Source organism: Haliaeetus albicilla, chromosome 6 (genome assembly GCF_947461875.1).
Source record: "Haliaeetus albicilla chromosome 6, bHalAlb1.1, whole genome shotgun sequence".
Taxonomy (NCBI): Eukaryota; Metazoa; Chordata; class Aves; order Accipitriformes; family Accipitridae; genus Haliaeetus; species Haliaeetus albicilla.
Window position 1 is genome coordinate 9,385,023 of NC_091488.1, and position 16,896 is coordinate 9,401,918.

The 16,896-nt window shown below is 35.2% G+C and overlaps 1 protein-coding gene across 2 annotated transcripts in view; it reads left to right on the forward strand.

Moving 5' to 3' along the window:
• USP9X (ubiquitin specific peptidase 9 X-linked) overlaps positions 1-16,896 on the forward strand; it is a 102,557-nt gene that overhangs the window by 38,606 nt on the left and 47,055 nt on the right. For both annotated transcript variants that reach the window (XM_069784951.1, XM_069784952.1), the window contains exons 11-16: positions 1,886-1,990; positions 3,518-3,724; positions 4,667-4,803; positions 9,678-9,811; positions 14,583-14,670; positions 16,272-16,614. In XM_069784951.1, the coding sequence (XP_069641052.1) occupies positions 1,886-1,990; positions 3,518-3,724; positions 4,667-4,803; positions 9,678-9,811; positions 14,583-14,670; positions 16,272-16,614 (1,014 nt within the window). The remainder of the gene's footprint in view (positions 1-1,885; positions 1,991-3,517; positions 3,725-4,666; positions 4,804-9,677; positions 9,812-14,582; positions 14,671-16,271; positions 16,615-16,896) is intronic.

The following is a 16,896-nucleotide window of genomic DNA, read 5'->3' on the forward strand; positions in this document are numbered from 1 at the left end:
TTATATAACAGGCAGGCTATTTTAGCTCTGGCTCAGTGCAGCAACGGTGTGGTTTTGCTTTCAGGCTAAAGCCATTATGTTGCTGCTTGGGTTTAGAGGGTGAGCATGCACAAGTTTACAGTTGACAGTATAGAAGTGCCCTGAGAATCTCAGTATGCAACTAGAATAAAAATGAGTAGTTTATGGAAAGTAATATAATCATGCTGCTTTTGCAATGTTTTCATGTCGTACAAAGCCAGTGCTCACAATACAGAAGTATATTTGATTCAGGGAATAATGTTGGAAGTCTCTAAAGGCAAGCATTAAGTTGCAGCCTGTTGAGTTGCAGGGAAAGATCCAGCTGGACAAGAAATAAAATTGCAGAGATTAGTGTTGGAGTCTCATGACTTACATTCTGGAGCATTTAACTAGAACTTTACAGGCGCTTCCCTGTCTCAGCACAGCAAGCTGACAGTTCACACGCCAGGTTCCTCATCTCCTCCTACTGTATTGTACTGCTTCCCCAGCCTTTTCTGTACTTAAGGGCTTCCCCATGTCTGTTTAAAAACCTCCCAAGATTGTTACATGCCTCTGCCTTCTTGCTCCAGACCCCCCCCAGCATCTGTGCATACTTCTCTTATTTGTTACATTGTAGATGCTCTTTCTGCCTTGTATGCTCTCAGTTTTTCTTTCTATCCAGGAAATGGTCTGGTAAGAGCAAAAAATTACATGATGTTTTGCAAAATCAAGTGGAATAAGTGGTTTAGTAATTCCCCCTCTCATAATCTGACTCATAACATGAAAATGAATGTTACTACTTAAATTCACTTTTTTGAAAGAAAAATTTATGGCACACTATAAAGAATTTACGGCAGAGCATGTAACAAAGCTATTAGTCTCTTTTTTGTTGTTTTTAAGTGAACTACTGATGCAAGCTTTTAGAAGGCAATGAATTTCAGAACTGCTCATGCATGCATTTTTAATACTGTACGAGATTAATTATATCAAAGTTTGTTTTCTAGGTATTTGTTTCACATTTCTTATTCTATAATTACAGGAAATTTTTCTACAGTATATAAGCTATTGATTCACATAGCCCAAAATTCTTGGGTTTGAGTGCACATTTAAAGTATGGCATGCATTTTCCAGCCTGGGCATGTAGGAAGGAAATTTTCTTCTTGCCCAGAGTTAAAATTGAGCTAGCTGTTTTTTCCTTGTTGTCTTCCTCCTTAAATGTCAAAATTGTGATATACACCAAACTCTTTATTTAAAACCGTGTCTAGTGTATAACTCAACATGTTGCCTTGTTTCTTTGTTAGACTTCGTAAGTTTATAAGCTGCTGGACTTTAAAATGTTGTCTGCCAACAAGTTGTTTGTAATAGAAGGCTTTAGTTGTCTATGAATCCACTAGTACAAAGAAAGTACTTCAGCCTGAGAAACTACGTGGAAATATTAAAAATATTTCTACAGCTTAAAACACCTCAATGAAGTTCATTGAGGAAGTGGATTTTGAGTCCTTTCTTAAAAAAAACCCAAACAAACAAAACCCAAAACTACATAAAAATACTGATTTGTAAGTTTAAATATCCTTTTAGACCTTGTCTACTGTCCCAGCATGATTTTGTTAAAAAGAAAACTATTGTGATACTGCAGTATTTATATGCTAAATAAATATTCGCATGCACACACACAGAGCACACTTAAATACTTAGACGTACAAGGGAAATCTAAATATTGTGACTTCCCAGTGAAGTAAGTATTCAGTTTGCCACACTGCTCCCACAGCATCAGCTTTTCTTGTTGGCCACCTCAAACAGTCTTGTAAAAATGACGTAGGATGTCTTACTGCTTGACTTAATGTGGATTGCTACAAATTTTGGTGGAATCTTTTTGTGTTCTTGACAGGCAGGAAAACATGAAGCCATTGTAAAAAATGTACATGATCTCCTTGCAAAATTAGCTTGGGATTTCTCTCCTGAACAGCTTGATCACCTGTTCGATTGTTTTAAGGTAACTATGCATGTTTTGACTGTATTCAGGAAATGGGCTGTGAAGCTGGATACAGATTTGTGACTCTTTAAATGTCTACTTTCTACTTATTTTAGATACGGCCAGTTGCCTTGTGTTAGAAGACTTCTTGATGTGTAGCAAGTCTGTAATATTTAATATTAGAAGTGCTAGATTTTGCTATTCTTTAATGACCATTCACTGTGAGATTTTTTTATTTACTTCCTGTCTAAAGCAAAGGCTAGTTATGCTAGTTTAATTGACAGTTTTGTTTTCTGGTTTAAATGCTTTTAGGTAGTGCATGTCTGTTGAGGCTGTAGTATTAAAGTGACATTTAGCAATCCTAGCAATATTGAATTTTTCAAATAAGTTATTTATCTTAAATACTTTTTTGCATTTGTTCCAAAATATTAAGTGTTGGTGGTTTAGTAAATAATGTTTTTCTCCTAGTATTAGAGTAGGTTTCATCAAGTTTACTAGGCATTGCTACTTTTGATCTTTAAGTAGAGGAGATCAAGGACCTCTGTTCCCCGCTCCCCGAACTTCCTCTTTATCATGTAATAATTTTTCTCTGGTTAACATTGATACGGAATTAAACAGTCTCAGGAAGATAATGTTGAATGTTTATAAACATAATAATTTGATTGAAATCACAAAACAACTTACTTCTGAAAGCTTATGTCATTCACTGGCTTTTTATGTATGCTAACATAAACATTTGTAGCTTCCAGTAGTGGTGCTATCTGGTTTGTTTTACCGTTTCATTTTAGGAGTTGATCTGCTGTACTAGAAAATGCAAGCTAGCTTTGTAGACTCTGTTTCCTGTTTTCAAATGAATGTGTTATAGTCACAGTTTTGCTTACATGCAATTTGTGCTCTGATTAATGGGGGTCCTCTAGTTTGGTGAATATGGGTCTAATGATCTGTAATCCAGATACTGAACTAAATGCTCAGAAGTTCTATGTGGAAATGGTCACAAGTTGTGTCTCACCTTGGGAGATGGATATGAAGTAATTTTATATTGGAAACTTATTCAGAAAAAGGTTAACTTAATGCAGAGGACGTTTGTTTCTGTCAGATTCAGAGGCACAAGTGATATTAAAATTTTACTCATTTAGTGATTATAAGTTATTTAAGAAGTCCTCTAAGTATAAGCATACGAGTTTTGAGAAAGCATTGCAATAAGCAGCTGAGTCCACTCTATTTTGACTGTTGGTGAACTTGTCAATAGTAATGTTAACTTTTACAGGCACATCTGTGATCTTTATTTAAAGATCTTTTTTTTTTTTTTCTAAGTCTCAAGTTGATTATACTTTAGTTGTAAACACACTAGAAGAGCTGTTCAGTTGTCTGACATATATTGATCTAATGGGCTATTTTTAATTAAAGAAATTAATGTGATGTAATTAATGTTGATGTAATGTTAGTTACATCACTTCATTGTTGCATCATTTGTTAACAGTGCAGGTTATGTGTGGAATTAAAAAAAAAAGACGACTGGTTTTCATATCAAATAAAATATTTTCTTAGGCAAGTTGGACAAATGCAAGCAAGAAACAGCGTGAGAAACTACTTGAGTTAATTCGTCGTCTTGCAGAGGATGACAAGGATGGTGTGATGGCACACAAAGTGCTGAACCTTTTGTGGAATTTGGCTCATAGTGATGATGTACCTGTTGATATCATGGACCAGGCTCTTAGTGCCCATATTAAAATCTTAGATTATAGCTGTTCACAGGTGAGTAATCGGGTATTTTCTATTGTGAAATCAGTCACTGACAGTTTCCTTCCATGCCCCATGAAAAATTCAAGGGATTTGGTAATTGAACAAAAGTGTTCCTTATCATTGATTTGTGTTATTCTACCAACATCCAGGTACTTTTAAAATGTTATGGGACATATTCTAAATAACACAGTTCGTGCTTTAATTGGAGAGAGTGAAATACATCAGTTTGCCTGTCTTGTTGCAATTGGTGACATACTGTAATGACCACATCGGAGGAATTGGAAAACAACCCTGCCAAAGTAAATAGGGAGAAAGGAAAAGCAGCCCCCCTCCTGTGTCTGCTTTTTTCTGAACTTGATTATGCTAATTTGTTTGGGTGGGGTGGGGTTTGTTGGGTTTTTTTGGTAAGTCCTTATGTCTTGTATAATGTTAGAAAGGACCTAGCAAAGGACAGTGAAAACATTTACACGCTCTACTTCCCCACCCAAACTTCTGTGGAAGTCTGCCACAATAATAATTCATTGTGGTTCAAAATTAATCCATTATCTGTCTTGATAGCCACTGGCAGGTTTTGTTTCTTAGTTGTTAAGAAGCAGTTCTCATTGTTTCTTGGTATTTTATAGCAGTTTACTCTGAGTACGGGTGAGTAGAAATAAATTAAAGAAGGGAAAGAGCAAATTATTTAAACACGGATGATCCTATGTAGCTAAAGGTTTTCTTAAATACGTACTGGATGCTCGAGTGCTTGAAGGCAGAGAGTTTGTAACACATGATAGCTTCTGCCAACGTGTAGTTCTGCTCAGATACTTTTCTTATGCTTGTATGCTTCAGAACTCGGCTGATCTAGTATTTGTGTGGCTTTGCATGTTCTGTTCTATCTTGGAAACAAAGTTAGGGAATTATGATAGTTTCTGCAATATACTTGATTTTGATTATAAACACTTGTTCTTTAAGGACCGAGATACACAAAAGATCCAGTGGATAGATCGTTTTATAGAAGAGCTTCGCACAAATGACAAATGGGTCATTCCTGCACTGAAACAAATTAGAGAAATTTGCAGTTTGTTTGGTGAAGCACCACAAAACTTGAGGTAAGAATGGAATGCAAATAAAATTTTGTCTGTTAAAAGTTGAATGGGTTGGAATGAGGCAAATTTTAAAATTGTTTTTTTACAAGAGGCAGGGAAAGCATAGGTAAAATCCTAACCTGTGTTTGAAAATGTTCTTGAGTTTGTTTTAGTATGTATAAATAGCCTCTAGAAATTCATACACCTAGGTTCACCACGAGAGCATTAACTGTTTCCTCAAACATGCTTCTATTAATTTTTAGAATAGTAGACTGATTGGTGGAAAATCTGGGTTTGTTTTTTTATTATCCATGAACTTCCCTGCCTGACAATGGAATTAGTTTACAAAGTATAAATATATTTTATGTGCATATATGTATGTATGCACACACATACACACACACACAAACATACCCACCCATCCCTATTCTTTGATGATAATTTTATACAGGTCATCTAGCTTATATACTTGAAATCAAAGGTGACTTTGTCTGGGAAAAATACCCTACTGATTCTCTCTCCTGAATGGAAGAGATTATAAATGTGTTGGGTTTGTTTTATTGATGGATTTTTATTGTTGTTGTTGTTTTGGGGTGGGGTGGGTTTTTTGTTTGTTTTTAAAAGGAAGAAGAAAAGAAAAGCCATTGTCTGTTTGGACTTCTTAAAATATACGTGCTTGTTTTCATTATTTTAAATGTTTTCTCACTACAGAAATACTTGATTCTCTGCCCCTAACAGTTTTTGTATTCACATAAGAATTTCTGCAAACTCCAGAAAAATGGTCTTTGCTTATCAGTGTTGCATAATTGCTTTGTTTAAAATTTTTGTAAGCAGGTAAACTCTTCAAATCATTGTTGTTATTACAGTCTGCTTACAAGAAGGATCAAGGCAGGGAAAGTTGAAGAACTTAAGCCTTCAGTTTACACAACGCTATATTCTTACTAATACCGTTCTAAGGACCTGTGATAATATTGCTTTCCTGACTTCTGGAGGTTTCTTTATTCATTTAGTTTGCAACATCTTCCTCAATTTTCATGACACTTTTTAATCCTTTACAGTTTCACATTAATGATTGTTTGTGGCTTTTCCAATAAGGTCACAAAGTTACCTGCTTACTAGCAGATAAGTCTGTTTTCTGTGTCTTGGAGTCCTTAACCTTTTACATGCTGTATGATCTAGGCGAATGTAGCTACCTAGTTATTCATGGTACTTGAACAAGTTGAATGCTTTTTAGCACAAGACCTTAACAAAGAGGCTTTGCTTTAAGTAATTATTGAAGCAGAGCTTGTTCAAGGCACTGATGAGGTTTCTGCTCTGAATTAATCTTGGGAGGAACCTAACTTCCTGTGATTGTGGATATTTAGGTTCCCTGTATGGTATATGTACAGTTAGATGGCTTGAATCTCTCTCCTTTTTTTTGTCAGACCATCTCTTCCATTCCTCAGATTTCATGGAAATCTGCATGGCAGTTTGTAATAATACCTCATTTTTATGCAGAATTTGAAAACACATATGGCAGAAAAGTAAACTTTGAATTAAAGGTTTTAATCAAGGGACTTCAAAAGACCTCTTCCTGTTGAGAAGCCTTTGTTAGCAAGATAACGTTGAGGGAGTTGTTTTGGTCAGGTAGTATTACTGCCTATGTGACTGGGAAACCTAGTGAGTGAAAATACCATTTTGAAGTAATCAGTGACTTTCCAGTCCTCTGAGTTTTCTGATAACTCTTAACATTGATAGAGTTTGGAAATTGTAATGCATGCATCTAATACCTGTTCCTGTCAGCATACCTTATTTGACTTAAAACTTCAATCTCTAGCATAATTCTAGAATTCAGATTGAAAATATATCAAAACAGCTGTTTGTGACAACTGCCTCAAAAACATTTCACAGAGCTTTCTGTGTGCAACATTAATCCCATAATCTATATACTGCTCTTTTGGGGTGGTTCAGTGTATTGGCACTGGCAGTTAAAAGTTCAGTCCAGAGCAGCTCAGGCGGCTGATTCTTGGCAAAAATAAGTATAAATTATGTTATGCCATTGGCACTGTAGAGATTCTTTTGAGGAGGAGGATTTAATTGTTGCTAGTTATTCATGCAGTTGAGCAAAGTGACGAATTGGTTATACAATTGCTTTGGCAAAATTTAACTCCCTAACCGCAAAGAAATGCTACATGTTTTGGGAAGTTTAGCTTAACCAGAATTGCAACAGCACAAGAAAATAATTCTTATTTTAATGTCTGCTTTTAATGGTACATAGCATTTATTCATCTAGCAGAACTCTCAGCTTAAAAAGCCAAGTTACATGTGCAGTATTATGTTGGGCATGTTATATATGTGCAGATAATTTTTTTTTAATCCATTTAATTTAAGTTGTTTGGAATTTTGCCTTTGTCACTTTGCCAATATTCTTCTAGCAAATAAGCATGCATTCTAACTATGAAATGTCCTTTTTAGTATTTCCAAAGTACTTTAGCATCCATTTCAAAATGCTAGTTTTTCTTCTTGTACGTTGGCTTTTGATACCCATTTAGTAGAAACACAATGAAAAGATGAGTTTTGCTGTTAACTTCCATTTTTCATGCTCCTCAGTTATTTCTAAAGGAATATGTCCCAATGGCGGCAACATCATACAGCCTAACCTCATGTTTAAGGAATAATTCTGTAGTTGCATGTGGAGTTTGCTTTTATTCTACAAAGTCTTGTCAGACCAGCTTTTTTCTGTGCCTAAAGACAGTTGTGTTGCCTTTGACTCCATCCTAGCAGATGATCAAAATAAATAAATGTTGCTCACAAATACTACATAACAACTCACAACTCATAGCTCATAAGTCTATAGTTATTACAGTTACTCAACTTTTAGAAGTAGTTGCTAACCAAGATGAATTTGTGTGTCCAGATTTACTGTTTGCGCATGTGTTTGAGAAAGGAGAAAAGTAAAAAATGTCTAGCACAGAAGATTTATTTAGTCTTCTGCCGATAAAGCTTTCTTTTTGCTATACTTTGTAAGATTTATATAAATGCATTATATTATGATTATATACACTCCAGTAGCTTGATATACTGCAAAATACCCTGTGTTGCTTCTGCTTGTTCCTTTGGTTGTTTCATTATATGTGTTTCCCAAATAGTCAATATTCTTATTTACTGTTAGCCTTTGTAAGTGCATTTCTCTATCTAGAGGTAACTTCTCAGGTAGCCACTAAAACAGAGACATCCAATCTTTTGCTGGTTTTGCTGCTGGTTTATGCTGAGCAAGGAGGGTTGGCAGAGATGGAATGAAGTGTAATTGGAAAGTTTATCAAAGTGAAAACAGAGGGTGTTCTTTCTGGGTATATGAAGTCCTGTATGTTTTCTTCCTTCATGCTTCCATCCATTTTGTTTTCTCTCTGACAAATTTCTGGGTCTTTTTTTTCTTTTTTTTTCTTTTAACACAATTTGTGTTTTAAGTGCCTCTTTCAAGCTGTTTGGGAAAGCTGCATAATATGAAATTTAATCTTCTGAAGATCTTTGTGCTTAGCAGGCCAAATTCTGTTGGTTGCAGATAATAAAATTATTGGAAGGGTGTTGATGGCTTCTGTCTTTTAAACCCAGATTGACAGTGATCTTCAATTTATCTGTTGTTGTTACATCTACAGTGAAATGTGGTTATCAGCTGCGAGATCATTATCAGCTGATGCTGGAACTGGGATTTCTTGCCTTCCCTGCTTTTCTCAAAAGGTGTGGCACTACTGTAGAGTGCTGTAGGTCATACAGTATGGAGACCCTGTTTCCTAGGAAGGATGAAAATTCCTACCTGTAATCCATTCAGCTAATTCTTAAGTTTTGAAGGAAAGGAGAACTGTTCTAAAATCACATTTATATTTCATCAGGGCAGGCTATGGGATCAGCTGAGTGGCAATACAATGAGGAATCCCCCCCTGCTTTTTCTTCTTTTTTTTCTCTCTCTTTTTCTCTTTACCATGGAAGAACAGCACAATTTTGTATTGTTTATGCAGCTGAGATCAGTGCTCTGATCTAAAGAAGTTGAGGCATTTTGAGACTGTTCTGCAGAGGTGGTTAGTCCCTAAGTTCCAGAATTTGATAGTATTCATGGCATGTGGGTTTCAGACCCAACCTCTGTATTTTCTCCGGCAATTTACTTTTGTAATCTAAATATGTCTAGTATGGTTTAAGGGCAGCATTTTTGGTCAGATCTTGATAATACACTTAAATTGTCATCTGTTTATTTATTTGGGGTACTTTTTTACTTGAACTTTTCTGTTTTTTCTTAGACTCCATGCTCTGCATACCTATGCTTTTCTATGTTTGTACTAACATTTTTTCAGATAGCTACTTTTAGAAAAAACAAACAATGCAGAGTTGTGCAGTTTTTTGAAGTATTGAAAGAATTGGCGTGATTATTGGCTAGCGTTCTTTCACTATAGTTCTAAGACCATGAGCTTGCATTTTGAAAAGTCACCTAGTTTTACTTACTGTTTTAATATTAAATTTAGAAAATAGTATTAGATGGATGTAGAAGAAACTGTGGTTATGCATATTGTAGTTATACTACAGTTGAAGGTCTCTATCTTTACTGTGCGGTTTGTGGGCAGGTATTTCTATTCCTGTCTTGCTGCAGATATGCTCCCTCCAGCATACTGAGTGGCTCAGATTGCTTTGATATTTTTCATACATACTGTGTCTGTATAATCCTCATAAATTAACTGCTTTTAATAACTGATAAGAACTGTTGATGTGTCAGAAGAAAAAAGAAAAATATTGTCAGAGACTTAATGTGCTTTCTATTGGAGACGCTTTAGGAAAATTTGGAACTTGCATTAAAGATGAGTTTCTTCAGTTGATTTCTGAACTGTTAGGTGCAAGACTCTCTGCTTATAACACTTGTATTTTAATTTCAGTCAAACTCAGCGAAGTCCCCATGTGTTTTACCGACATGACTTAATCAATCAACTTCAGCACAATCATGCCCTAGTTACACTGGTTGCAGAAAATCTCTCTGCCTATATGGAAAGCATGAGGCAGTATGCTAAAGGTAAGTTTTAAAATAAAAATTGCCTCATAGAGTGTATGAAAACTCCAGTTGAAAATGGAGTTAATAATTATTTCATTATGAGAATTTGCTTTTAAGTTTATTTGTTTAATTTTCGAACGTCTGTGGGGTTGATAGTCTTTGTGGTGTCTGATTAGGCAAGAAAAGCTTAAAATGTAGACATTTTGTTTCATAATTGAAAATTGTGTTTTACAGCAGAATATGGGGAAGTGGTAGCTCTTGGTTATCTGTGGGCTGATAAACATGATCTTGCCCTACTTAGGCTAGGGTAGTTATTTTTGTGGAAAGTCCTAATAACAATCTTGGATTTTGTCCCACTTCTAGTTTTGAATTTTTGTAGGCTCCTTTGAGAAGTTTTTTTAATCACGTCTATTTGAAGCCAGTGTTTGGAATTTGTCAGGGAGAAGGACTTTAAACCACAAGGATACCAGTTCTTTTTGCCATGCAACTTCCATTTCTGTTTAGTTGCTTTCTCACTGCATTTGTTAGCAGCAGCACTTTGGCAGCACATCATGTTAGTATTTATATATTTCAGGCTAAACTCAACCTTTCCCTGATGAGTTTATACTCTTATTGTGGATTAGCTTTCTAGCTGCTGAGGTGAGGTAGAAATAGGGAAGTGGAGGAGACTGATGGATCAAGAAACTTTGTTACGCTGGACCACATTAGTTTATATGTTGAATTAAGCCAACAGAAGTGAGAGGAGGAGATTTATGGCTTCCCCCACCCCCATCTACTTTACTGACTGGAACTAAGGACTATTCTACCCCAGCATCATAACACCCTACCAGCCTTTCAGTTACATCTCAAAAACAATGCAGTACATTACGTAGGAATTCATGTAGATTGTTCAGCGAGGACAGGATGTTTGCACATTGTAAAGTGTGTGTGTGTTCCAGCACTCGGGTAAGTTGCCTAGACACCTTTAATTTTGGAATTCATTTAATTTTGGAGTACTTGATAAAAAATATCCAAAACACGTCCTTGAAGACTTGTGTGAATAGTGGTGCTATATGAAGATGATGGCTTCAGCCAGGTACAGGTCAATGAGAATGACCTTTATGCTAAATCTGCATACTGCAGCTGTGTTTCTCTGTTCAACAATACATGAGGGGGGTTACCCTAATTTATGTTCCTTAATGATGGCATTGCACAAATTAATGTTAAAATAATACTAAATGCTTTGTTCTGTTCTCAGGCCATACTGTCTTGGGCTTAGTTTTTTCCCCGGAAGGTGGAATAGAACAAGTTATTTCATGTAACTTCCATCGGCTGTTGGAGTGCTCTTTGACTTTGCTGAAGTGACGCAAAAGTGCAATTTCATTTATAACAAACTTCGCATCTTAAGTATATGGATAGCTTAGAATCTGTGATTCTATGATTGTCTCTTTCTCTTGGACTTCGGCTGGTTATGTAACCTGGGGTTTGGCCTCAGGGTTAGGAAGGAAACGTAATCAACAATTATATTCTAATGCAATGTTGTCTTTGTCCAAAAATAGTCTACACGTAGTAGTAATATATGAACTATTATTCATTCATTTCAATTATTTTTGAACTCTGAAGCCAAAAGGTCATTTTTGACAATGTTGTTTACCTATCAAATTGTTGATGACTTTGGCAGAAAAATTAGGCCGATGTCTTGCATGATTCTTTTCTGGTGCCAAAAACCATGTCCCATTGCCCTGCCCCTCCCCAGCTATAATGACTCGGTAAAGCAGTAATGTAAACATCTTCAGCACAGTAGGAATTACAAGTGTGCAAAGTTTAAATTGAATCTAATTACAAAGCAATTAAATTGTGTTTTCTTGAGACAAAGCTGCTGCAGAACTTCTACTTGTTTGCATCAGAGTACAAAACCAGATGAACAATAGTGTGGCTTTCTTTTTTTAATTAGATGCTTTATTACATGATTAAGGGCAGCCAGAAAATGTCTCCTAATGTTCCAGATACTGTACTAAGACGGTAATACATAGTTCCTGTGCAACTTTCCTTTCAGTTTCAGTTTTATATACTAAATAGGGCAGAACATAGAATACTGTGAAGTTTGCCTTCCGTGCCTTCCTGGAGGAGGAGAAAAGATGCCAGGTTGGGGTGGGGGGGTGGGCAGGGAAGGGAATAAATGAAAGGAGAAGAAAGAAGAAAATGATTGTGAGGGCAGAAAGAAGTGGACAGCTGTAGAATTAAGCTTAGCTGGAGGAGGTGAATGAGACAGAAAATTCAAGGCAAACATCCAGACAACACAAGTTAAATGCCATGGGGGGGGGGGAAATCCAGTTGCCCACAGATCTTTTTGGCAGTTAACACCATGATTACTGTGTAATTTTTGATTATTTTTTTAATTCATTTTGAATTTGCCATTTTTTTTATTTTCCTTGAAGGCTTCCATAGTTGCATTCTGTGATGGAGAACAGTGTTCCTATTCTCCTGTTATTCAGTAATGCATGTTCTTTTCCATCATACTCCCTTTTATATGTTTGCCTTTTTAAGGTTAAAGAAAAGCCTAATCTATGTTTCAGAATTTTTTTCCATGATCTATGACTTTCTCTTCTACTGAAATCACCCTTTCTTCCAACTCTGCTAAGTCCTCCATGAGATGAGACAACTGCTATTACATTGTGTAGTCCTGAAGGAGGACATCACAGTTCCATGTTTTTGACTATTTATTGAAGACCTTTTGAAAATTTTAGAAGATTGTTAGCCAGTTCTCCTTTATCTTCTGGTTTTTTTGAAATAATAAAAAATCCGAAGTGGTAATGAAATGTAATTATTTGTAGAAGTTGTGCCATATGATCATCTATGTGTGTTTATCAGTAATTATACTTTTCAACCAGTCATTTTTTGATCTACAATTTCTATGTTCATTCTTCTGCTCCTGTATGTAGAAAGAATTTTTAAGATCACACTTGGACTTACTGTGGGATGCACAGCATAGAAAATAAATCGGGCAAATGTAGAAAGAAGCTGAGATGGAGAATATTTCGGCCACTGAATTTTTTTTGTAGTTCAGAGTTTTTCAGAATTCTTAAGTACATACATACTGCCTTTGGGCAACTGACTGGCCTTTAATACCTGAATTCTTCTGTCATTGCCACTGTTGACACTTGTGTCTGTGAATTAATCTCTATTCAGGAAAAAAAAAGCCCAGACAGTCCCCATAGTTATAACAAATGAACACCAACACTACCTCCCCCCCAACAAAACAAAATCAAACAAAAAAACCCACCCAAAACACCCAACACTTGAAGTAATTAATTTCTCTGCAATATGCTTATCTACTATAATTGTTTCTTCCCACAGCATATTTTTCAGGTTTTCTACTTCTAATACTAAATAATTTTTGTTCTACTACTTTTATATTCTTTCTTCATAATTTTTTTCACATTTCTTCTTTTGATAATTGCCTATTTGTGCTTACTTCATTAGGATTATAATTTAAATTTTTGAAGGATTTCTGGTGAACATAATGTCTCCAGTTCTGTAGACATCAGTTAACTACTAGTCTTCTGTTTTCCCTTTTATGTGATTTTTAAGTTAATGTACCTTTTGCACTTGTATATAGAAAACACTGTTTATGACAATTATTTTTCTCCTGAATTTTGATGATGCATGTCAGCTGTTAGACTTGTTTGGTTTGGGTTTTGGGGTTTTTTCCCCTCCTTGATATAATAGGAGAATACTGATTTTCCGTTCTGAGGATAAATTTTACTATGAGTCTGGAAGTTGTTGTGATGCAGTCTCCCACAGCTGGGTCATCTAAGTTAAACGCAATCTGTTTAGTTAAATGCAAACCTTTGCAAATAAGAAATATGGGATTAATTAGTCTATAATGGAGCTGTCATAATGAACATTTGTCATGATGAAATATTACTAGTACAGATCAAGACAGTGCAAGTACAGATCTAGATTGTATCTCTAATTAAAAAAACAAAACAAAACAAACCCCAACAACCCCCCCCAAAACCAAACACCAAACAAAGCCACACCAAAACCATGTTACTATAAAGCAAACAGCTGTTTGTTAAACAAAACATTATGCTGAGATCTGAGATTTGATAAAATGCAGGCAAAAGTTTGACTTCTTGCCTTACTTTCAAATTATTCAACAACTTCTGTTTCAAGCTTGTTGGTATTACAGGCGTTTGTTTTTTGTACTTGGAAGCTTTCAGTAAATAAAGTTGTCATATACTTTTCTCCTCTAAGTGATGTCATGTACATAGCTACTTATAAAAGTGTTAAAGAAGTGGAGTTGTGATTTCCTCTGGAGAGGAAAAAAACTAAAAATGGAAAACTGAAATTTTGGAAAAGATGCTCTGTAACAAAACTAAAGCATCCTCAGAAAAAAACACTGGATAATCTGAATTATGCTTGGTATACTTTTATTTTAACTGACTTCTGACTTCAAACTGACTACTTGAAATAAGGAAGTTGATTTGAGTAAGTAGAATGCAGGGTCTTAATTGTTCTGTAACACTTCCATTATACTGAATAATGAGCTCATGCATCTGCACATAATTGTTTGTTGATTTGACTATAGACCTCAGTGGTCTTTATCTATACCCATTTTAATTTAGGATGAAGTTTTAACTGGTAGCAGGCTGCTGAAAATTATTTTCATACACCTTAATGAAAATTTATTGGGTTTTGAGTGGTTTTAATTATATTCAGACAAACAAGTCTTCAAACATGTCCTGTCTTTTAGAGTCAGCATGTCTTTTCTGAATGTATTGTCTAATAAAACTGTTTATATTTGCAGAGCATGGTGAATATGATCCTCAAACTGTAAGACCAGGAAGCAGATACAGTCATGTGCAGGAAGTACAGGAGCGACTGAATTTCTTACGGTTAGTTTTAACTTGATCATTTGTTTAACTTCTGTAAGAATATTTTAAAGAAAAAAAAAAAAGACCACCTTGGTATCTCTTTCTCTTATCTAGCTTTAAGTTGGTGTGTTACCTTCTTTCAAAACTCAGATGCAAAAATACACGAATGTAGTTGATTTAGTTTGTGGTTTGGTTTTGGTTTTTTTTGCCAGAGGGCTTCTATGCTAGTATGGGAATATTCAAATAAAGTTTATTAGGATCTTTGCAGTCCAAGGCTCTGATTCTGCACTAAGATTTGTATGGGCTTTTTCTGTCTGTGTACAGAACCCTACTGACTTGCATACAGTGTGCATATGGATACAGTTGCATACATATCGGAGTAACTTAGCTGAAAATTTAAAATATTCCATGTAGGTATATGTCCATGTGTCCTTCTTTGTTGTACCACACTAGATTTAAATCCATGATCATAAAACTGACATACGCTTTTGTCAGACACTGATGTTAGGTTGTCAGCAACTGAGCCTTAGAAAGAGGTTGGAATAAAAAAATTATTTGGATGACTTTTGACCAGCTGCTGTTTGAGTAAAATAAGAAAAAGGATCTCTGCTCATCACAGAGCTGCAGTATGTTGATGGTTTTTAGGCTATGTCTCTCTCAGCTTTTTCTTACTTGGTGTTAACCTTCTTTTAGACAAGTAAAAATACATGAACTGTCAAACTGTCAAGTTCTGAAGTATTTTTTTACATGTTTTCTAAGGGAGATTTTTACTTTTTAAAATTTTACCAAGAATTTTTATTAATGAAACTGCAGTGTTAAACAACTGTTTAATGACTTTATACAATAGCGTATGGATAGCAGACTTAATTTATCACTCCTGCATGTTAAAAATTGTAACTTCCTTAAATTTAAGTTCACTAGTTGTTAATGTAAAGGAATTTATGAAGTCCCATGGCTGTCAAATGTAGGGTATGTAGGTAGCAATTTCTGAAAAGCAATACCATAACTTAGTCCCTGACTTCTTTTACATAGAAAGGATTTTGAATCAGAAAAATTATTCTGAAGAACTTTGAATATCATTTGTTCTTCCTGAAATATTCTCAGTGTTAGCTCTCAGAATTGAAGTTCTTAATAATTTAACACAAATGAAAAACTTATGTAAAGAAAAGGAATAATTTCACTTCATTGACTTCTGCTTCTGGCTCTACTCCATAGAATTGATACCTTATTTTGTGATTTTGCTGAAGTGAGTGCTAAAGCATAGTGAATGATTGCAGAAGTAATTTCATCTCTTACGTTGTGACCTGACTTTTAAATTAAAGAGTTTACATCAGGAGATGTGCATTTGTTTGTATATAATTTGTAAACAATGCTTGGTATTTTTGTCTAAAACATTTGTTGCCAAATTTTATTCCTGTTTTGTTTGGACTATAAGGTCTTGATCTGTTCAAACTTACTAAGAAATCATGGGGCTAATTATGAGTGGACTGATGATGTTTTCAGGGTCATATGATATATAAATGTATAATATGCATATTTACCTTTTTGCCTGTACTTGTTACTGAATTGTAACTTCAGATGTGTTAGACAGTGCTGTTAATTGTCTTTTTGTTTTGCTCAAGATTTTTATTGAAGGATGGTCAGCTGTGGCTCTGTGCCCCTCAGGCGAAGCAAATATGGAAGTGTTTAGCTGAAAATGCGGTTTATCTTTGTGATCGTGAAGCCTGTTTTAAATGGTATTCCAAACTAATGGGGGATGAACCAGACTTAGACCCTGACATTAATAAGGACTTCTTTGAAAATAATGTGCTTCAGCTGGATCCTTCCCTATTAACAGAAAATGGAATGAAATGTTTTGAACGTTTCTTCAAAGCTGTGAACTGTCGAGAAGGAAAGCTAGTAGCAAAGAGACGAGCCTATATGATGGATGATCTGGAATTAATAGGATTAGACTACCTTTGGAGGGTGAGTTAATTGGAGGAAACATCTGAAAGGTTAACTGCTAAGTCTTTCTCAGTCTCTTTTTATATTTTTAGGAACGTGTAATTTATTAGTTGTAGACTGAAATGACAAAAAGCTACTTTTTCAAACTAAGTGCATGGATATTGACTCCACTGTCTTCCCAGCAAGTATGCAAGTTGGTAACTTTGCAGACTGATGTTTAATGGAAAGTTATTTGAAACGTCAAGTATATTTATATATTCACATGACATTAAAAATTTGCCTATACTGTTGAAGAAGAAAGGA